This window comes from Equus asinus, chromosome 3 (genome assembly GCF_041296235.1).
Source record: "Equus asinus isolate D_3611 breed Donkey chromosome 3, EquAss-T2T_v2, whole genome shotgun sequence".
In the NCBI taxonomy this organism is placed as follows: Eukaryota; Metazoa; Chordata; class Mammalia; order Perissodactyla; family Equidae; genus Equus; species Equus asinus.
Window position 1 is genome coordinate 87,648,672 of NC_091792.1, and position 23,426 is coordinate 87,672,097.

General features: G+C 34.2%; 1 protein-coding gene across 3 annotated transcripts in view; it reads right to left on the reverse strand.

Annotated features, from left to right (window-relative positions):
• The window catches only part of GRID2 (glutamate ionotropic receptor delta type subunit 2), a 1,392,659-nt gene that overhangs the window by 677,883 nt on the left and 691,350 nt on the right, over window positions 1-23,426 (reverse strand). For all 3 annotated transcript variants that reach the window (XM_070505363.1, XM_070505362.1, XM_014838689.3), the window contains exon 3: window positions 15,298-15,582. In XM_070505363.1, coding sequence (XP_070361464.1) covers window positions 15,298-15,582 — 285 coding nt within the window. The remainder of the gene's footprint in view (window positions 1-15,297; window positions 15,583-23,426) is intronic.

A 23,426-nucleotide genomic window follows, 5' to 3' on the forward strand; every position in this document is an offset into this window, starting at 1 on the left:
ACTGATGATTCTTAAGAAATCAGTTTGGGAACCAATGCTGCAATTTCTTAATCTTCTTTGCATCACAGACTCCTTTGAGAAAATCATGAAGATTATGGATCCTCTCTCTCCCCAGTAAATGTACATAACCAAAACATTCCACACTCCACCTAGATTATGGTCTCTCAGTCTGATCTGCATGCTTCTCAGGGTAGTTATTGGAGAACCTAGATTAGCATATTGTCATTGCTCTTAATGATTTATTTTCTTTCCGTACTATATAAGAAGGTGAAGTATAGATATTCACGTCAACTAGTAGTGCGTATTACATTTTACTTAAATAGAGGAACATTTTAAATAAAAATATTAAGAAACATAACAAACACATAAAGACGTTTCCCAAAACCTTCAATTGTTTTCAGTTATGATTTAGTCAAACTCTAGTTGTCCTTCAGGTCCAAGAAAAACCTACTAAGCTGTAGAAGATTGGGTTCCCAGGGAAGCTGACTCTGAGAAGAAGGAAGAACAGAAAATTTGTTAGGGACTGCTCTCAGGAATAGCACTTGTGCACCAAGGGAAATAAGCAAAATTCAGCAGAGGGAGAGCTGTGATGCAGTCTCAACAGAGACCTGCCCAGGCCTCTGGAAGTGGGATGGCCTTCAGAGTTATCCCAAGTTAGGGCTGGTGGAATAAGAGACCATAATCCTGTGTGGACTTTGGTGGCTCTCCTCAGCTGAGGGCAATTCCTGGCGAGAGCAGTCAGCTGCTGAGAGAATAAGTACTTCCATTGAGAAGGAGATTTGGGTGGCGCAGGACAGAAAGCATTAGGGAATATTCCTTGCGTTTATGGAGGCAAAGCTATTTTGGTTTCCAGGGTAAGTTGACGTGAAAAGCCCTTATAAATCATTTCTAGTCAACACTGCATTTTTCTTTTCTGAAATCTCTTTTTATAGGGGAAAACACACTACACATGATGTCAGAAAACCAGGTTTGGATCCTTACTTTGTTACTCATATAGCCCTGTAAACTTGGAACAAATTGTATAGCTAATGTCTGTTGTTTTTACCTTCCCAGTGCTTCTTCTCTTTTATTCAAGGGACAAGACCTCATTTTTCATTCAAGAAATAAACCTGGACCCATCCCTGGTGTTCCATTTTTATTTTGTTCTACAATCTATTACTGGATGGTCATGTGTCCCAGGATAGTCAATTTGAGCTCTCCATGTCCTTGGCCTAACAAATTAGTTCAGGAATAGTCACAGGGCTCAAATAGGGATTGAAATTTGATATATGAATAATTAAAAAGAAATGATCCCTCTTTTGTATCATGAGTTGTAATGATGTAGCTTTGGGATTGCAAGAGCTGGTGTGCTTAGACAGAAACTGAGAATGAAACCAATAAGCGAAGTGAAGCAGAGGGAAGCCAGATGTTCCATAGATTTTCCAACTACGCGAGTCAATCAGAATTTTTTTTTTTGCTTACTTAGTTTGAAATGAGCTTCTGTCACTTGCCAGAGAAAGGCTATTGACTAATACGAAGTCTTGTGCTGAAAATCTGATACTTTGGTGATGAAAGTGAAGGCAGAGTTCTTACCGTTGAGGTATGTCCAGTTCAGTGGAAGGGATGACAGATTAAACAGATAATTATGTTTTAATGTGATTAATGTCAATACAAGAAATGGAACAAAGGAATGGTAGCATAGGATAAGTAGCAACTAACCACAACTTATCAATGTGAAAAGAAAATTATTTAAGCTAATTACTGGGTTGTTCTGATAAAAAGAAATAGGGTGTGTGAAATACTAAAGCAGTTCGCAAGCTACACATTTCTAAGCAATGTATATTTTCATTATCAAGACTTTATTAACCCAGTCAAAAGTCCCATTTATTCTTAATTTTCTTCTGCTGTCTTTTTCTATGGAAAAACGGAAAACAAAAGAAAATCTTGATAAGGACTAAAAGTTGATCTAGGTAACATCCTCAGATCTTGATATCCTAGCAACCATCAGTTTCTCTGATATCTGAATTGTGTAACTTATTTAGACCACTTCCCACAACAACTCTCCAAGAAGTTGGAGAAAGCTGATTGAAGCTCAATGATTTAGTTATTAAATTAAATAAAATAATGTGTAAAATAGTGTAAAATAATGACTTTATTATGATCAGTAATATAAGATTAAATTTAATGTCTATATTAAAAATGGTTTAAGTAGACCAGGGTAAAAAAATCCCAGTCTACATCAGAATCTAACGTATAAACATATTTCTAAATTGACCCCCAACCAGAAGTCTGACATCCTATTGTTCATTGCAAACCAGTTGTCTGCATCCGGATAGATCCTTTTTGGAACCAAGTCTCTGCTTAGTATATGCCAAGCATGGTGAGAGGTACATAGAAGAGAATGTTGAGCAAGACAGAAACAATCCCTTCCCTCAAGGAGTTTGTTATCTACACTATCTGATGATAAAACAGATGGAGCAGAGATAGAGGAATCTTACAATACTCTTTCATTTTCCAAATTGTAGTTGCAATTTAACTAAATTTAGTGACCTTCTCTGGAATATATCAAACAGTAATTCTGATCATTGTATTCAAATATCACCTTTAAAATACTGAATTTGGTAGGAAAAGAGATTTGTCACTAAGTCTATGTAAATCTGAGTTTTTTCCTCTCCTCATCTCTCCCTCTCATTTGAGTAGGTTAGGCACATTTAATTACTTTGATCACTTAATGCAACCAAGATCTCACTTGAGAGCAGGAGACTTCAGTGCTGCATTCAGCCAGTGTTGGTGTTTCTGAAATCATGACAGAATGCCAAGCTTTAAAAGTAATATTTAGAATCTTGTGACTTTTTTTTTAGATGAAAAGGAATATGTCGTACTGCTGGACACATGAGATACATCATTGAGCTGAATGGATTTTCCCAGTTTATGAATAGCAAAGTATACTCTATAAACGCCTTGTTTCCAATAGCCTTTCTCTTGCAAGTGACAGAAGCTCATGTCAAACTAAGTAAGCAAGTAAGCATACTCTATAAAAGCCTATTTTCCTGAGAAAATAAGGCTTTTAACCATTGAGGGATTTAAAAAATTTTGTTTAGAAGAAACTTCACTTCAAAAATAATTTGAGTCTTTATTATTTCCTTGCCATTTATAGCATATTTAGAAAATAAAGATAATAATATGCTATATTAGATTTTGAGGTGACATATCCAGCAATAGCGGTCAGTCCATCATTGAGATTTTCTATTTGATAAGAACTTGCGATTTTAGCTTTAGATCATAGTGTTTCAGTATGAGGGTTATCATTACAGTAATGCTGATCAATATTTTTTAAGGTCTTTTTATTGATGAACAAATCTGAACTAGTAGAATATATCATTGTTACCTATTTGACATAATATGTACTAATACAAAGGAAATAGTTCAATAACCTGCTAGGATTAATTATATGCTTATTGATGCACTTTGGAGTAAAATGAGAGAACTGAAAGCTGGAAAGTGGCCAAACGAGTAATAAACAGCTTTAAGACTGTCTAGAGAGATAGTTAATAATATTATAGTCATCAGACATTTGAAAACACTCTCAGGGTAATTATAAACATTTGCAATCAATTAAGAGGAATGTGTCCATTTTATGGGCCTTGATTAAACCTACATCCAGACCGTATGGGATGAATGCTGTGATTCTTAGGAATGCATTCATGAGGCTGGTCACCCAGTGTTCATTTCAAAGGGGCTACCATATGGCAACTTAATTGTAAGGAAAGAGTGATATACTGAGGTACTTAAGGGTAGTACTTAAGTATATATTTGATTTAGTCATTTCCATGCTAAGACATTTTATTTTATCAACACCTAATTCTCACTTTCAGGTCTCTGATTTTCAGAAACACTTAGTTTAACAAATTATGGTAGACATTCACATATGGTCAAAAATTATGTTGTAAAAGAGAAAATACTATCCTGAAATTATAAGAAAAATGTCAGAAAGGCTAAGAATATAAAATAAGTTTAAGCTGACCAAAACAAACCAAAAAAACCAAATTCAAACTAAACCTAAAAAGTGTATGTTTTAAAAGCAATTTTAATGTTGAACTATAAAGACAAATATTTATAATTTCTAAACTTAATAATAAATATTTAATGTAATTCCATTTAATAATATTAAACTAAAATTTAAAATCAAACTAATTTAATATCATTAATTAATTTAACATAATCTAATTAATATTTAAAGAATTGTTTTCTTATAAGCAAAGTTTCCTTCAAACTGGAAAGGGAAGCGCATGTGTCCAGGTATGCCTACCCTCCACCCAGAGGGTCATCGTGTGACTCAGGCTGGTGACTGAGAGCCTGCCATGTCCCTGACAAAATTATCTGTTCCAGGGATTAGCACAGGACCCAAACAGGCCCTGAGATTTGGTATATGGGTATATATCAATATGTATGATAGTAGATTTATGAACAAAGAAAGCAAAGGATCTTTCTTTAGTATAATAATCTGTAAGGATATGCTTCGAGTCACCAGTGTCATCTGTCTTGGCTAAGAATAAAGCCAATGCATGAACCGAAGCAGAAATGAAAATATGGTAAGAGGGGATCTAACTACTTTCAATGAGTTCATTTCTCTATGTCATTACTGTAACAAGCTGCTCAGATCCCTGTCATCATATTATCCCTCTAGTATCCATAACTACATCCATCTAACAGATCTATCAGTAAATCTATCCTAGTCCTAGGCTGTGGGACCAATATTGTTTTGGGCAAAGGAAATTAAAGAACCCAAGTAGCTCATTTGATGAAGAGCACTTCAACCTTACTGCTTGTCTCTCTCGTCCATCAGTGCTGTTCAGTCCTCCCAGCCCTGAAATTCAACTTTTCTGCCATCAATACTCTCAGAATAGAATACTCCCATTAAAACAATCACTTTCTTCTGTTTTAAGGACCACCTACTCCTCTAACTTTCTGCTTTCTGTATGTTGTCAGTTCCTTAATGCTGGAACTGGCTGGTACATTCAAGTAATTCCTTCCCTAGGCCTCTTTGATACTGAGCCTTCCCCGACTACTGCCAATTGCTGTTAACGTGCCTTCCTGGATATCACATTCCACCTACCTGACCAAACTTTCTCTCAGAGATTTGGTTGAAAGCTAAGTAAATCGAGGGTGATGTAAAATTCTAAGAGAAGGGGAATATAATACGCGATACAATAAAGATTTAATATAAATTTTTTTTAAAAAGCAGAAATTATGAGAAAACACAACAGGGTAAAAGTGTTTTTTATTTTTCTAAAAAAAAGCAAAGGTCTCATCTCTCTAAGGCAATAAGATAGCCTGTGGCATATTGTGTAATCAGTAAATATGTCAGATCAGATGCAGAGATACTGAAAAACTAGAATAGATGGGGATAAAGTATTTAGAAAGACGGAATGTCTGAAAAGCACACCATAGTGGAAATGGGAAGTTGCTCTTGGTACTTAAGCAGTAGAAATCTAAGGAGGGTTTAGTCATTTTCTTTGCTTACTGATAAATGAATATAAGCAAAAGATTACTTATGTTATTCCAAAAAAATCAATCGTTTAAAGAAAAACTTTCTGACAACTAGAAATGTCCAATGTCCAAATGTGAAACAGGATTCTTCAAAATATAGTTTCTCTCTCTCGGAGTATCCTGGTGGGAGAAACAATGTTACTGATCAAAGATGCTGAAGAAGAGTCCTGTTGAAACGTCTTGTTTCCAAATGCCTCATCGAGGAACAAAGCTGGCTGCATCAGAATCACTTGTGAAGTGTTAAAATATACATGTTGTTGCTGCCTACCTTGCCAAAATTCTGATTTCAGGAGACTGGGATGGGACCCAGGTATTATGATGACTAAAAAGCTCTTCTAGTCATTCTGATCTACTACCAAATTTGGGTTTTGGGTGTCCACTGCATTCAATTCTAACCTTTTGTCTATGACTCTGTAATCTGTAAGTGATCATGAGTCAATCATGCTACTTAGTTTAAAATTTTGATAGGCAAATTGATTTTTTCCCTTTTTGCTTTTTTCCCCCACTTTTTTTTCTGTGTGTGAGGAAGACTGGCCCTGAGCTAACATCTGTTGCCAACCTTCGTCTTTTTGCTTGTGGAAGACCGGCCCTGAGCTAACATCTTTGCCAATCTTCCTATATCTTATGTGGGATGCTGCTACAGTGTGGCTTGAGAAGTGGTGCTGGGTTTGCACCCAGGATCCAAACCTGTGAACCCCAGGCCATGGAAACAGTGTGCGAACTTAACCACTATGCCACTGGGCTGCCCTTCTTTCCTTTTTTTAAAATTGTTTTTGTCTTCAACTATTTGACGGGATTTTCTGTCTTCTAAATTTTATTAAGATACAATTTATGTACAATAAAATAACAGACCTTACATGTGCAGTTCAAAGAGTATTTATTGTATTCTGCTGTAACTACCATTCAAAACAAGATATTAAATATTTGTGTTACCACAGAAGATTGTGCCCTTTTCTACACAATCCACTCGTGATCCAGAGATGTAACCACTTTCTGATTGGTATCACCATGATTAGTTTTGTATTTTATTACACTTTATAAAAATGGAATAATGCAGCATGTACTCTTTTTATTTCAGGCTTATTTCACTCAAAATAATGTGGCTGCATACTTCAATGGTTCATTCTTTCTTACTGCTGGATAGTAGTCCATTGTGGAGATACGCTACAATGCTTTTAACCATTTTCAAAATGATGGGCATTTAAGTTGTTTCTAGTTTTGGACACAATGAATAATGCTCATATGAACATTCTAATATAAGAGTTGGTGTTGATACTCATTCTCATTATCTTGGAAAACACCTGGGAGTGAAATGGGGAAAACATAAGGCAGATGTTTATCCAACTTCGTAAGAAACTGCCAAACAGATTTCAAAGTGCTTGTACATTTTTATGTCCAATCAACTTTCCAAAATGGTTGTACATTTTTACATTCAACCAGCAAAGTATGAGAGTTCCAGTTATGCCACATTCTTGGCGACATGTAGTAATGGCCTTCAGCCAATCCAGAGGGTACAAATTGATATCTTGTTTTAATTTGCATTTACCTATGGACAAGAAACATTGAGGAGTTCTTCTTGTGTTTATTGGCCTTTTATATATCTTCTTACATGAATTGTCTGCATAAGCCTTTTGCCATTTTTAATTGTCTATTTTTATTGGTCTAATATTGTTTCTTTGTGGGAGTTTTGTTTTGTTTTCTTCTTTTAATTCTCTGAGCTCTTTCCATAGCCTATGTGCTTATGTAAGTCTTTCAGATGTATGTACTGAAATGTATTCCCAGGTTTGTAGTTTGCCTATTTACTTTCTTAATGGTGTCTGTTAATGAGTAGAAATGTTTAATTTTGGTGAAGTCCAAATTATTGTGTGCATTTGGTTAGTTCCTTTTGATGTGTCTAAGAAATCTCTGTATACCCTAGAGTCACAAATATATTCTCTTATTTTTTTTCTAAAAGATTTATAATTCTCGCTTTTAGTTTAGGTCTAAGATCAATTGAATTAATTTTTGTATAGTGTGAGATAGCAGTCAAAGTTTTTTTTCTTTTTTCTTTCTTTTCATACAAAAACACAGTTGTTCAAATACTATTGGTTAAGAACATTCCCCCACTGAATTGACTTGGCATGTTGGTCAACAAAAAATTGACTATGTACATATGGTGTGATTTCTGAATCTTATTGTGATCTGTTTGTCAATCCTAGGACAATACGAAATGAGCCTTGAAATTAGGTAAAGCATTTAATCCAGTTTTACTTTTTTTTCAATATTCTTGTGATTATACAAGATCTTCGGACATTCCATTTAAATTTTAGAATCAGCTGATCAATTTCTTTTAAAGAGCCTGAGATATTTTGATAGGGATTGCATTGAATCTATAAATCAATTCATGGAGAATGAGCATCTTAACAATATCACATTTTCTAAATCATGAACATATATCTCTCCATTATTTAGGTCTTTTTTAATTGCTTTTGTCAAGTTTTGTAGTTTTTGGTGTAAACACATTGCAATATTTTGTAGATTTATTCTAAGCCATTTGATGTTTTCATATTTCTGTTTATTTCACTTTCCAATTTTTTACTGCTGTTATAGAGATATATAATTATTTTCAAATATTCACCTTTTAGGCTATAAACTCACTAAATTAACTTAAAAGTTTTAGTAGAAGATTTTGGAGATTATATTGGATTTTCTTTGTATATAATTGAGTATTAACAAATAGAGACATTTATACTTCTTCCTCTTGAAACTGTATGCATATTAGTTTTTATTCCTTGTTTTGTTTCAGTGGGTAGAACTTCTAGCACAATATTGTTTTGTGCGGAGGATCTGTAGTGATATTTTCTCTTTTATTCCTGATACTGATACCTTTTGTTTTCTGTGTTTTTTTTTTTAAATATACTGATTGATTTTGCTAGGGGCTTATCAATTTTATTAATCTTATAGAAATTAATGTTAAACTATTAGTTTTCTATTTCATTTTAATCTGCACTCATGTTTTTAATATTTTCTGTTTTCTACTTTGGGTTTAATACAGTCTTATTTTGCTATATTCTGAAAGTGGAAGTTTAATTTCTTGCTATTTAGACCTTTCTTTTTTAAATATAGGCATAGTTTTTTTTGATTTTTGTAGTTATTGTTGTTGGGGCTCAGATGTCTGTCCTGGGCATGATGCTTCTTTATGTTTCCCCACATCAACCTGAGTGGCAGCCTGGCCTACAGAGAGCTTAGGGGGATTTGGACTTAATTCTATCTCAGCCTCTGGAGTCTCTTGTTGGATTACTGTGATTGTGGATCATAAAGATAATGAGCATTTTGTGAGTATGCTGTTTGTCAAGTCCTCCTATAATGGCCAATGCAGGCCAAAGTACGAGACACAATTGGTCTCTGTAAGTTTTATAAAAATGTCCTTGTCTCTTTTGCACCTAATCATTCCTGATGAGAGGTGCAAATAGGAGTAAATGGAGAAAAAGATAAAGTTACAGCAATTGGAATGGGATACACCAAATTTCTGGAGCTGGACGGAGAGCAACAACTCCAACACCTGGGAAGAGAACATGCTTAGACCCTAGAAATAGGGAGAAGGGATGGACACTAATGATCTTTGTCTTTCAGAACAACTCCTGGAGTTGTTCAGAAGAAAGGTCTCCTGGCACAGACCTTTCAAACTGGAATAAGTGCCTTAAATTTAACTGACTGCTGGATCTGCTATTCCTCACCAGAGGTCTGTACCCACAATTTGATCACCATTTCCTTAATCTTACCAAAAAGTCTCCTGGAAACAGTGGGGGATGCACTCCTCATGCAAAAAATCTGTCAATGTTTCCAAATACCTTTTCCATCCCTATTCTGACTCATTACATAGGGTGTTAAGAAAGTTACTAGACTGAAGTCATAGAATAGGGATTGGTAAATAAATTCTTAAAGGCCAGATAGTGATACTTCAGGTTTATGGGTTATCCTGTTTCTATTGCAATTGCTCAACTCTTCTATTGTAGATCAAAAGCAGGCACAGACAGTATACAAACAAATGAACATGCTGTGTTCCAAGAAAAGTTTATTTACATAGCCAAGATGTGGAAGCAACCCAAATGCCCATCGACTGATGAATGGATAAAGAGGATGTGGTATATATATATATATATATATATATATATATATATGGAATACTACTCAGCCATAAAAAATACAAAATCATCTGATCTGCAACAACATGGAAGGACCTTGAGAGTATTATGTTAAGTGTGACAAGCCAGACGAAGAAAGACAAACACCATATGATATCACCTATACGTGGAAGATAAACTAACACATGGACAAAGAGAACAGATCAGTGGTTAACAGAGCGGAAGGGGACTTGAGGGTGGGCATAAGGGGTAAAGGGGCATGTATATACGGTGATTGACAAATAATAATATACTACTGAAATTTCATGTTATAAACTAGATTGCACCAATTTCCTTCAGACTGATTCTCCTCAACACAAACTGGACTCAAATATTCTATATAAATTGAGAAAGCTTAGCACTAACAGCTGGCAAGGAGGTCATATTGGAGGCCCTATTGATGTGTTTTAGGGGGGCTCAGCAATTCTAACTAACCCTTCCCTCCACTCTTACCTCTCCCCTAACCAGGGATGTCATGTGAACTTCCAAGACTGTAGTTCTTGTGTAGAGGTTACCTCCCTCCCAAAGACAGATGAGTTGCACATTAGGGTTGCTATAAGTGACCTTCAAGTGTTGAAGTAAATACCAGTGGCAGATAATGTACTACTCTGTTGAGATCTCCTAAAGTGAGGCTACCCTTATTTATTTGGGGGAGCCACATATAGCAATATCTACCTTGCAATTTATATGGGTCCTGTAGGTAGTTTTCCCCATGAAAGGATTTGTCTGACTAGAAATTTTCCCCTGAATTTCACTGAAGTGATCAATGGCACCACTTCAGCCTTGGAAGTCATTCAGGTCAGCATCAACTCACTGGTCAAGATGGTTATAGATGACAGACTTTCTCCTTGTGAGAAAGATGGAATCTTTCAATTACAAATAAATCCTATTGTACTTGGATTAATGTCTCTGGCTAAGTAGAAAAGTTTATACAGAAATTTAAGGAGAAAGCTCTCTGACTTTTTAAAGTAGATTCTTGATGGTCATGGAATTTGTTCAGCTGGTTGAGTCCAGGACCCTGGTGGGCATGGCTGAGATCATCCTGCTCATTAAAATCTTGTTTATGATATCCTTAAACAAATGCAGAGGAGACAAATTAAATAGATTTGATCCCGACTTCTGTCGGTCAGATTAACCAGATTGGTCTTAGACTGGCATATTCATGGAGAAATTTGCTAGAAGCCAAAAATGTTGTAGAAACAAAGAGTAAATATTTTGAGGAGACAATTCTCCATAAGTCTCTCATATTACTGCACATTTTGCAAGCAGAAGCTCTCCCTAGATAGGAGAAGAGACTTATTTACAGGAAAAAATAATGTATCCTTCCAGGACACATGCTGAGCAGGTTTACTAGAAGCCCATTATAAAAGATACAGATTCCCTAAGTCGGGGCTCCTTAGCTGTCATACAAACCCACTGCATCTACAGCATCCACCTGAGTGTCTCCACATAGCCTGCGGGACTTGAGGCCAAGAGGAACAAACATTAATACAAGGTTAATGCTGCTTGCTTTGCCATGGGTATTAAAGTCCTTTCTCTCCAACCCAGGAATGTAGTGTTTTCTGCCAATAATCATGAAATTGATGCAGGGTCACTTGATAGTTTGAAAGTAGGGCAAAGTCTCAGACCTTCACAGTTCTTGATGATATTATATCACAAACCTCAGCTGTAAGAGATCCTGGGCAATGTAGTTTTTCAACTGGAAGTATTGCTCTCTCAAATAAATTTGGCATTTTGTTGGTAAATTTAAAATGGAGAATGGTTATTGTGTAGGCAAGAGGTTATTTTCTGCTGATGAGTCAGCCTACTTTGGCCCAATGACTGTCCTGTTTCCATGCTTCCAATGATAACCAAACCTGAATTGACATATAATATTTTTCCTTGAATGATGTTAATACATTGAAGATATGCAGGCTTGAAGTCATTGTCTCTCTTTAATAAAGATGATTCTCTACATTTCATTTGTAAACATTTTTTATTTCACAGTTTGTCAGAAATCAATCTTATTCTTATTTCTATAGCATCAAAATACTCTAGTGGTTGAAAGCAAGGAATACAATATTATCATATAATATGAGATTATCAGTGTTTGAATTCAGGCTTCTCAACATGCTTTTGAGTTACCTGACCTCTTACTGCCTCAGTTTTTTTCATTTGTAAAATCATCATCATCATCATCATCATCTCAGAGGATTGTTGTGAGGAGTAAATGAGATGACACATGTAAGGCACTTAGAACAGGGCCTGTACATAATAATCTCTCTCTCCAAGATTAGCCCTTATTATATTTTTGGGTGATAGGTCACTGCAACCTCTTTATAGTCATTACACATAGTTAGGAGTATAGGCTCTGGTCTGACGTTAAATCTCAGCTCTGACACTTAGCTAAGTTTTGGGAACAAGTTACCCATCAGTTGTTTCTGTTTTCCTATTTGTAAGATTGTGATAATAATATTACCTACCTCATAGAGCTATTGAGAAGATTAGATGATATGATGTAAAATACTTATTCTAGTGCCACAGAGATATTATGTTTAATATTTTCATGGCTGCAAGACTTGTTCACACTTTCTCTCTGTTAGAGTGGCTATCTCTCACACATTGTGAAAGTTAGGTAGGATTTTAAGAGGCAACAATCAAGATCAAAGTCTACCCATAAAGCCTTCTTTAATCACCACTGCTGAAATTAAACACTTTCTTCATTACACACCACTAGCATTCATGACACTATTGCACCATTCGTGACACTTACACTATTTTCTCTATTAGGAGAGTCAGATAAACATTTTGCCTCTTTTGTTAATTGTAAGCTTCTTAAAGGCTAAGACTACCTTCTGTAAAACTTTTTATTTCATGTTTTGCATTGCTTTATGCAAGTGAGCAAAGCACATTTCCTGAATGACATATATTTGAAAGTTCAACACTTCCTTTTTAAAAATGCCTTGAACCAATCCATTCAAATCAAGTTTCCACGTTTTCTTCTCGTTTCATCCATTTACTTAGAATTAAAGACTTGAATATTTTTGTTATGGAATTTAAAGTAGGCTTTTATACTATGCTTTTAATAATTAGCTGCTTTTAAAAAAGGTGTTTCTCTAATTAACTGAATACAGAAACAATCTTTTTTTTTTAAGTATATTTTTCTAGGCAAAATACATCTTCAATGAGATTTGGCTCCAGCAGGCTGTCTGATTCCATCCAGAACTGATGCTTAATCCATTCCTTAATGAAAGCAACTCCTGATAACCAAGGTAAAAGTCAAGTATAATTCCAGTTTGAACTTAAAATGATGACATTGACGAATGGCTATGTAAATACATGTAGCCCTCCTCAAGGTACGAGGTATTTGGATAACTTGATGTTTATTTTGGACTCTAGCCCAGTTCTTCTTTACTAGCAAGATTTATTGTAAGTATCAAAGGGAAATTTTCTTTCATTAAACAAAAGTATTACTGGAAATAATTTTAATGATACAAGCAAGGTAATTTTTCATAGATTATTAAATTAAATCGTAAGTCAAAAGCAAGTTTATCACCAAAGTAAAGGAAAAAATGTTTTTTATCATTCCTAAAACAAATCCTGCTTCTGACAGAGGACCCAGTAATATGCTGTGATTATAGCATCTTATTTACTCAAAGGAAAACAGAGGAAAAGAGAATGAGGAATTTCAAATGTAAGTAAATGATTCTGTGTGACTATGAATTTAGTGTATATTTTCAAAAATATTCACCTAATCAATAAACGTCTTCTCTTATAAGAATTTCCTAACCGTAATCCATGTAGAACTTGGAAACAAGATTTTCTTTCCTCATGGACACTTATAATCAAAGAGAAAAATTATTGTTTTAGTGTTGTGAAAATGCTTCCATCAAAAATCACTTTTCTGTTGTTTATTTTATAGGGCTAACTAAAAAGTGTTTCCCTCCCTTAAAGAAAAATTTAGGGTTTAAAAATTCATTATTTTATGTTTGAGCAAAGGTCATAAGAATGTCCTTTAAGTTTATGAAAACCATAGATAATCTGCCTGGAAGAAAACTGACAAAACCACAGTCAGCATGCCGACTCCCAGAGGGAGAGGTAACTAAGTAATCCTATCAGTGGATTTCAGATTTCTATCCAATCCTTACTTTTACTGATGAGCCAATTATTTTTTATTTCCTTTTTATTTATTTTATTCATTTCAGTCTCTTGGTGTTTGTTCTGTGACCCCTAAATAACATGAATTAAGCAACAAAAATAAAGATTTCCTTCCTGGAGACAAAGAAGTGTGCTTCCAGAGTGCCACAGACTTTTGGCTGAAATCAACCCATCAAGTTTAATGCAACTCTGGCTGCCAAAACCCCATGCAATCTTTGAATATTTAGGGCTAAATGTAACTGCCACTTGCTCTCCCTCCCTGGGAGTCCACGGGAGCTCATATTTGTTGCTTCCCAGATTTCTCCCAACCTGTTTATGCTCAGCTCTATTGATGCCACTTTCTGGCCCATTCTTATGTAACTGTTGTCCAATATTGTTCATAATGCTGGGTAGATTATAACAAGAAAAACACTATTTTAGAAAATGTTTATTTACTTATTTGCTAAGAAAAATAAGTCGCACTACAGAGGGTGAAATCTTCTTGATTTTTTATTTAATAAAAATGTTAAAACTAGACCCATCCATACTGACTGGAAAAATTTTCTGAGACTCTTTCTTAAGGTAAATCTCTAAGGAAATACAGGTTTCAAAATATATATTCTTTATCATGATCTGTTTATTTTCTCTCATTTGATTCTATCTATCTCTACTTCCCCTAATGACAAAAATAAGAGAGAAACTATATCTGAACACCTCTGGGATCAGTCAGAAAACAGGTAGATTAATTCAGGAAAAAATATTTAAACAAAAATAACATTATTTTGCTTATTTTTCCTAACATAATACAATTAAAAATACCAAGACAAAGTCTCTTTTCCTCAAATTACGGTGAATTTAGGGAAATTTCTTTGTTTTACCTTGAAAAGTTAAATAAATTGTCTCTATACTACTCAGAATTTTTGTGAGATTTCATATTGCAGGCAATATGCCATGCTAACTATAAAGTAACATGATTTCAGTGACCCCAAAAGAGTTAAATACTAAGTAGATATTAAAGTCCACACTTGGTGTACGAAAGATACGTCATAATTTTTTTTAACCAATAAATAGAAATAGACAATTTTTTTCAGTGTTCCAGAATTTGCCCAAAATGGTCTTTTATTATTATAAGGGATATAAATGTTTCTGAAAGGGGAGAAGGACAGTATTGTATTTCTGACTTCTCATTATTTGAAAAACCAAGATATATTGGAGTCAGATTCTCTTTAGAAACATTTATAAACTGAGCATTATGTACAGGTATTTACTTTCAAATTGACTTCAAAGGCATTTAATATGAAAGATTGAACTTGCAGCCTTAAAATTTTTGTTGTTGTTGTTGTTGCTGCTAGATTTCTAAGAAGAATATAACAGGAGAAGAAAACCACAAATAACAATGAGTAAGCTCCTTGAAGTTTTTCAAGATTTAATGAAGTTGCTTGCTATGCAAATATGAGCTTACAAAACACACAAATCTCAAAATACTTACCATATTCACTATCATAGAATATAATGAATTTCTGCCAGGCATATTCTGTGACCACTCTCAGGATAACCTCATTTAAGTAGACAGGTGGCCGAACAGAGAGAGTGTAGTCATCATTCCTGTTGCTCCTGGTGAGTCCACAACCACTTCTTGGGGTCCCAGCTGTTGAGCGCTGAATGAAAAGGTGAGGGATATGCATGGCGTCTGCCAAAGACTGGAGGGACCCCGCGGACGTGCAGCCAATGGAGCTGACCAGGGCCAAGATGCCCTGATTCATAAGTTCACAGGCTGCAAAAAAGCACAATAACATGCAAATGTCAATGGGTTTCCTAGATTTTCTCTTTTTGTGGAGCAGTGAATAAATCTTATGGAATTATTACATCAACTATGGAAATTTTTTTAAAAGGTACATTCTACATGAGGAGATACTCAAATTATAAGGTACTGTTGGATTTCAGGTCAAGAATTCTGCCCTTATCAGCTAGCTGACCATGTGCAAATGGGTTAGCTTCTCTCGGTCTCAGTTTTTTCATCTGTAGACAGGGTAAAATAGCATGCAGCTTGCAGGATGATTGCAAGCACTGGAGAGAATTCAGTATCTGTCATTTGCCTCTCACATGGTAAGCATTCATTAGTGATAGCTATACTTTTATAATTATCAATGTATAATTCAGAGAAAAGATAATTCTTTATTGAGTATATAATACAAGGTTTTCAAAAAGGAGATAATATGCGACAAAAGGTTTGAGGAAAGCATTTCTGGCCACAGAAAACAGCCATTCGGGTAGCTAAAACTTTGATGACATTTTGCCTCCTTTATTAAACTAGAGAAATGAAAATATTTTTGTTCTTTTCCTTGACAATCAGAAAACTCCTGGTCAAATCAAATACTAAATTTCAGCTACTACTTCATTCTGGTTTCTAGCTGAACAATTTCTAATTTCTACTATATGATTGATTATCTCTGTTTTAATTTCATTGTAACTATCCTGCATATGCATATATGCTTACTTCAAAACATATTTGAAAACAGATCAAATATAAATTATAAGTAAAGACACAGCATATACAGAAAAAAAGAGTTAAGAAGTGATATCTCAGAATGCCAATCTTTGAAGGAAAGATATTAGAAATAAAACCAAAAGTAAATTCAGAAGGAATAAGATAAAATTAATTCCATTTGAGAAGGTCAGTTATTATAATCGACCCAGTCTTTATTCTAGATTTTAGGCATTCTAGGTATAGCATTCTCACTATCAGACTTTGTTATAGATTGTTTTACATAATGCTTGAAAAATTCAAAGGACAACTTAGATAAGTACCTCCATGTAATTAATTTGCCAGTTAATGAAGGCTGACAAAGTGCAAGTTTAAAAGTACTATTCTAACGACACGTATATAAGCATCAAATAAATTTATTATGATTAATGTAAAGCCAACCAATAGATGCAAAATAAATTACTAATTATTAGAGACACAATTTTCAAGCATGAGAGACATTATATGATTTCAAATAAATGTGAAAGATAACATCAGGGATGAATGCTTCTTAGACTGTAACAGATTGAGGTTGATGTTTCAGTAAAAATCATAGAGCCTACTCATGTTCGTGAATTTAACACTTATAGAAAGCAGTATGAATTTATAGTTATACTTTGAATGAATTTATGAAAAAACACTGGTCAAAAGTTTGTTTCCTTATTGTGGTAAGTAAGGCCATTGCTGATTTATATAAGCAAATAGAAATTCACTTTAAAAAAAGATTTTGTTTAAAAGCTTGGCTCATTTAGCATTTAAGATCAAAATAAGAGGAGTGCCTTAAGATATACACAGTTGAATTCAATCTTTAGATTACAGTAATTAAAGATGATCAAACAAATATAAGATTTTGTATAAATCTACCACAAAAGTTACAAAATTATAAATATAAAAGATGGAAAAATTCAGTTTTGGTATTATATTCTGTCACATATAAAAATATATGAAAATTATTTTAATCTTCAGATTGGGAAAGATAGACTCTGAAGAATCATATATTAATCATTATTTAGCAGATACAATTGCTTTAGTAAATATTCTGTGATTTCCTCCAACCATCTATGTTATTTCCTGTCAGCCTCTGTTAGTAAGAAGACAAACTAAGCAGATACTAGAAATAATTCTTATTATATAAGCAAATGTACCATTTTAAAATTATCTACTATTTGGTATTATCCATCCTGCTCTACATATTAGCAAGGATAACTGAAATTTCTCTATAAAATCAAAATAGGAATCATCAAAAATTGCAATCAGAAAACAATATAATATTAGATCTGAAAGGTAATTTAAAGATCATGTAGTCCAGGGATGGAAAAATCAGCTTTAACTGCTATGCCAGTCATAACTGGTTGTTAAGTTGGCATCCTGGAACACTATTTTGAGAAAGATTCTGAGACTCGGAGTGCCAAAATCATTGCGTTAGGTTTCTCATAGGAAGAGACTGGGAGAAGAGTAACCTGCAAGTCATAGACATACTTCTCTCTTATAGTGCCCAACCTTCTCTTGTTCACAGCTGTCAAGAAAGCACACACTCCTCCATTGAAAAAAAAAGACCCAGGTCTCTAATTCATTGTTCAATATCTTTTTCACCAGGGCAAGCAAACAATATTTGTAACCTTAAAGTTTTGCATGGCAAAGAACAGATGGAGTTCTCCATAAGAGAAAGCTCAACTGGAGATTGTCTATTGTCTATTGTCAGGTTTGGTAAAAAGAGGCAGTCCCACTAAAGAGAAAAGGAAGGGATCACACATCTAAAACAGACTGCGACTGATTGACTCAAAACGCAACCCAGGTCGGGCACATATAAGAATGGGTCTGCAAGGTAACCTATCAAGGCTATATTTGATGCCCATTTTGCCCTATTTTACCAATATAAAATGTTGGTTGAAGCAGAGAAGATGCAGATTGATTTGCTCTGGACATCGACCCTTCACAGGGCCCCATATAAAGTGCACTTGGTATAATCTGTATAAAGATTAGTATGAAAAAGAGACTATACCTCACTACGGCAGAAGAGAGAGTTGAGGAGATAAAGAGCTACACCAAGAACAGAAACAGAGCTTAGTGAAGCAGAACACCTTTTTCTACAAGACTTCCATTCTTGACTGTTGGAAGACTGCATTCTTTAGAGTTCCATACCATGCATACTGCAGTTCATTAGATATAGTGTGAAACTGAATTTGGAAGATAAGAGTATGTTTTTGTGGGTATCTGCCACATTTTTATTACAAGAATCCAAGCCAAGGACTTCTCAGTGGCATACTTCTTTCCCACTATTATTTCAACCCCCGTGACTTATTTAAATTGTGTAGGCATGTACACACACACCTCGAAACATATAGAGCATACTGAACGGCTTGCTGGTTTTGTGACTCCAGCTGTTTGACCTATCAACACTATTAAAGATGTTAGGAGCCTGCACTAGTTACTGAAAGCATACCTTTCTTTCTTTTTCTTTCATTCTCTCTTTCTTTTCTGTTTTTTTTTTTTTTTCAATAGCAATGGCAATCATCAACACTTTCACCTTTTATGGTCATTCAAAAGTTATGGAAATAAAGTTCTATGTATAAAGGTATAAATTTAAGTTACATGATGTTTATGTACACTTTCTTTTTTCATTTCTGAAACTAATCAGTTTGTCTTCTTTTTCTTACTAAGTAAAATAAAACCTATAAAGAGTCTTGAAATTGATTACTTTTTAGTGAATACTCAGTGAGAACTCAGTGAAATATATTTGGATAGCCCATCCGAATTTTGAATACACTTTTTGAATACATTTATTCCCTGTAATATTTTTCTGACTTATTTGTATCGACCAGTTTTTCCTAATATAACCTCTGCCAATGATTTTAAGTTACATCAGAACTTTAGCATATTCCATTAATACACTTGTTCTTCAACACACATTTATCAGCTTTCAACCATGTGCCAGAAACTTCTTTGGAGATCAGAGAATGTATATGGTAGGTTCTATCCTCAAAGATCCCCTAACCTATTCACCATAGTGTTTCCAAAATCTCCCCTGTGTCAGAATTCAAAGTGGAGATTTTAAAAAATGCAGATGACTTAGCCCACTCCTAGAAGATCTACCTTATTCATTCCAAGCTAGTAGTCATGTATTTGCATGATCATATGTTATCCAAGTAGTTCTGTTGTGTAACCCCTTCTGGAAAACATTAATCTAGTGGATTATAACCACAATGCTTTTTGATGTGATTGTTGTAGAACATCTAATATTTGTTGATTTTCCTTTACTTTTTTTTTCAGTAATATTGTTGAAAATATAACCATAACCGGGAGTGGAACTTCCTTATTTTTCTAATTCTCTTAGTTTGTGAGTGGGGGTGGGGTATAGGAAAAGAAGATACACAAAGTTAGTAAGAATCATAGTGCCCCAAAAGGTGATCCTTATCTTCTTTTTATTTCCAAATAAAAACTAAGAAGACTTCATTCTTTAAGTTCCTCCAACTCAGATGAAACATACCACATATCCATAATTCTAAAATGTATGTAATTTCTGTATTATCATATCTGAAATCAGGGAATATTTAAAAATTGAACAATATATTTAATATGACAGATTATTCTTTCTGAAAAATTCATTAATCAATATTGAATTTTATGGTTAGTGAGCTCTTATAAGTGGGAAAATAAGGTGAGCTTCCAGGGAAGATGAGAAAGATTATACTCTTTCTACAATGGCTGAATTTAATTTAACTAATTTTTTTCTTTTTAATTCATTAATGAATCACAAGCATAGTATTTACAATTGCTTTTTCCTTTTTCATCCACCAAAAGCTATCTGACCTTTGCTTTTATACTTGTAAGAATATAGTAACACAAAACATTTTCAGCCTATCCAGACGTTTAGTATTCTTTGCAAATATGATTTTCAGAAACCATCCGAGAGGTGGCATATAAAAGGTGGGATTAATTTGATACATCATCAATGTGGTTTGACAAGAAGTATAATCATTTGAAAGAAATTCTTTTAAATAAAGATGGGCTTTATATATAAATAGTGTTACAAGGTCCAATTTAATCATAATTATCTACTTAGGAAGTGAGAATACAGAAAAAATTCATTTAAGTATAATTTTAAAAAATTAAGACAGTTTCTTTCTACAAAGAATACGAGAAACTAAAATGATTGATTACCAGTCATCAAATGAACTCAACTGAACAATTATCAGTCAACTGTTTTTTCAGTCATCTAAAGCCAGTATGAACCTTTTGTGATAATTCGTGATCTAAGCTTGAGATGAACTAAACATTTAACCTAGCACCTATTATAAGTCACTTTATTTTTCCATTTATATTTCATAACAACCCAGTGTAGAAAAGCTATTATTATTCTCATTTTCAAATAAGAAAACTGGCTCAGTGAAATTAAATGCATTTTTTTTTTTGGTCCAAATTCATAGCGTTAGTAAATGGCAGAGTTGGGTTTCAAACCTGGCCCAGACTTCAATGCCTGGGCCAGAGAGAACTATAAAATCACTATTTTAAACATAAAGACCAATATAAAAACTGGAAGTCATTTAACTCTCTCGTACTACAAGATTCAGGAAATTTCAGCCTCCTGGATGTAAAAGAGAAAAGGATAATAATGCTTTTAATACCAGTCTCTCTTTTCTTTTCCGGTTGAGATTAAGGCACTACTTCCATCTAGTTTCAGCTCCAAACAAAAAGAGTATATTCAGAAAATTTCAACAAGGGTGAAAAAAGCTACTGAGAAGAACCAACAAAGTATTGACTGTACTTTCAATCAAGCCTTATAGTGGCTCTACCAACAATGATGTGATAAAAATGATAAAAATGATGACTAAGCATTACTTTATAGCTGTTTGGAATTTACAAGAATATTTTTATATGCATTTTGTCATTTTATCAGCATGGCTATATTGGGTAAATTCCTATTCTCATTTATTGAACACTAATTTGAAGCTCATTCTTACATTCTAATAAGTAGTGGAGACAAGGCTGGAACATAGATTTTATGATATTTACTTTACAATTTTTTGATTATATATTTTCATTGCCTCCTATGTATGTAAAGTCAGATTAGTCTCCTCCCTTTTTAATGTTAGCAACAATTATGCAATGAACACATTTATTTATTTGCATATACATCTATATGTTACATATGTAAAACGTGTATACTATAACAGGCAAGTGCCAGATAGCATGCAAGGTAGATCCAAGAATAGGCAAGTGTGTAATGAGAGAGACAGAAGATAGTCACGTGAATGTGTAATCATGTGCTGAGTAGCCGCTAGGCCCAAAAGAGTCATTCATTATTCTATGACGGCCCCAAATCATTTTCCCTGGAGTGTGGGTTGGGGAAGCCTTTTATGCAGAAGTGAATCTGGAGCTGCAATCTGAAGGATAAATAGAAGCTAGTTAAGTGAAGAGAAGTTAACTTGATGAAAAAGGGTGATGAAAATACTTCCAAACAGAAGAAATAGAATGTGCAAAGATCTTGTGGCAGAAAGATCTTGGAATACCTGAGAAGGAGAAAGAGGAGCCAGGTAGCTGGAGTGCAGAGACCATGCTGGAGAGTGGTACAAGATGAAGATGGAGGGGAAGTCAAAGAATATGATCTTGGGGCTGGCTCAGTAGTGTGGTAGTTAAGTTCATGCACTCTGCTTTGGCAGTCTGGGGTTCGTGGGATTGGATCCCGGGCATGGAACTACACATCACACATCAAGACATGCTGTGGAGGCATCCCATACACAAAATAGAGGAAGACTGGCACAGACGTTAGCTCAGGGCCACTTTTCCTCACCAAAAAGGAAGAAGATTGGCAACAGGTGTTAGCCCAGGGCCAATCTTCCTCACCAAAAAGGTGGGGGGGAGAAGTTTGACTGGGTTTGTTTGTCTTTTTGTTGTTAATTCAAAGAGCTTTACATATTTTTCAATATCAACCCTTTATCTGTTATTTATATGTTAAATATCTGCCTATTTACTTCTTGTATTTGAAATTTATATATAATTTAAATATAAACTTTTTATATTTATTTTATATTTATAGTTTTAAATATACAATCAAATTTGTTAATCTTTTACTTTCAGGAATATTATGTTTCATACCATGTTTCCCACAGCCTACAGACTTACCTATAAAAGGATCAGTTTATCTAAAACAACATCTTTCCCATCCTATACCTCATAGTTGATCATCAGCTGATAGAAAATACAGCAATACGAATTTAGGAAACCAGGTGAGTGCAGAATGCTATATTTTGTAAATAAAGGTAAAATTTTATCTTTATCTGTACAATCTTAGCTAGCAAAAAGTGAAGATTAAACATATTTGTGACAAGAATGGCTCCACATCATATTATATGTCTGTCTTCAAAACTTTTTCCATCATTTTACAGAAATTCTAGTCATTAAAATTATTATTCTTTTACAATATGGTACACCCTGGATTTAGGACTGATTCCTTCAAGAGGAGTGACAGAATATTTAATATATTAAAGCAAATTACACCTTGTAGAAATATGAATAAGAACTTGATAAGAAGATATAAGGAGCTGTGTGTTTATGTTTGTGCAAGAAGAAAACAGAGAATGACAAAGAACTAATATTTTACACTACTCTCTCAGTTATTACCATTTATCCAGAATATCAAAGCCAAAACTCAGAAGTCATCTTCAATTATTTCCTTTCTCATATTCCCTGTACTCCTTCACATCAACGTTGGTTAACACATAATGTTAATTCTACCTACTAAATGTCTCTCAAAACTATTCTGTTCTTGAAATATTCACTGCCAGTTCCTTAGTTCAATCTATATCATCACTAATCCAATTACTAAAACTGTCTCCATGCTAGTGTGCTTACATAGTCCCCGCTTAACCTTTCTTCAATCATCTACATTGTAGACAAGATATCTATTTCTTAACAATCTCATTATTTACATGTTTTAAAAGCCATAAAAGGAATGATTATAGAGTGGAGGAACTACGGAGAAATGACAACTAAATCCAATATGGGATCCTGGATAAGACCCTGGAACAGAAAAAGTTATTAAAGAAATTGGTGAATTTTGAATAAGATTTGTAGTTCAGTTAATAATATTGTAC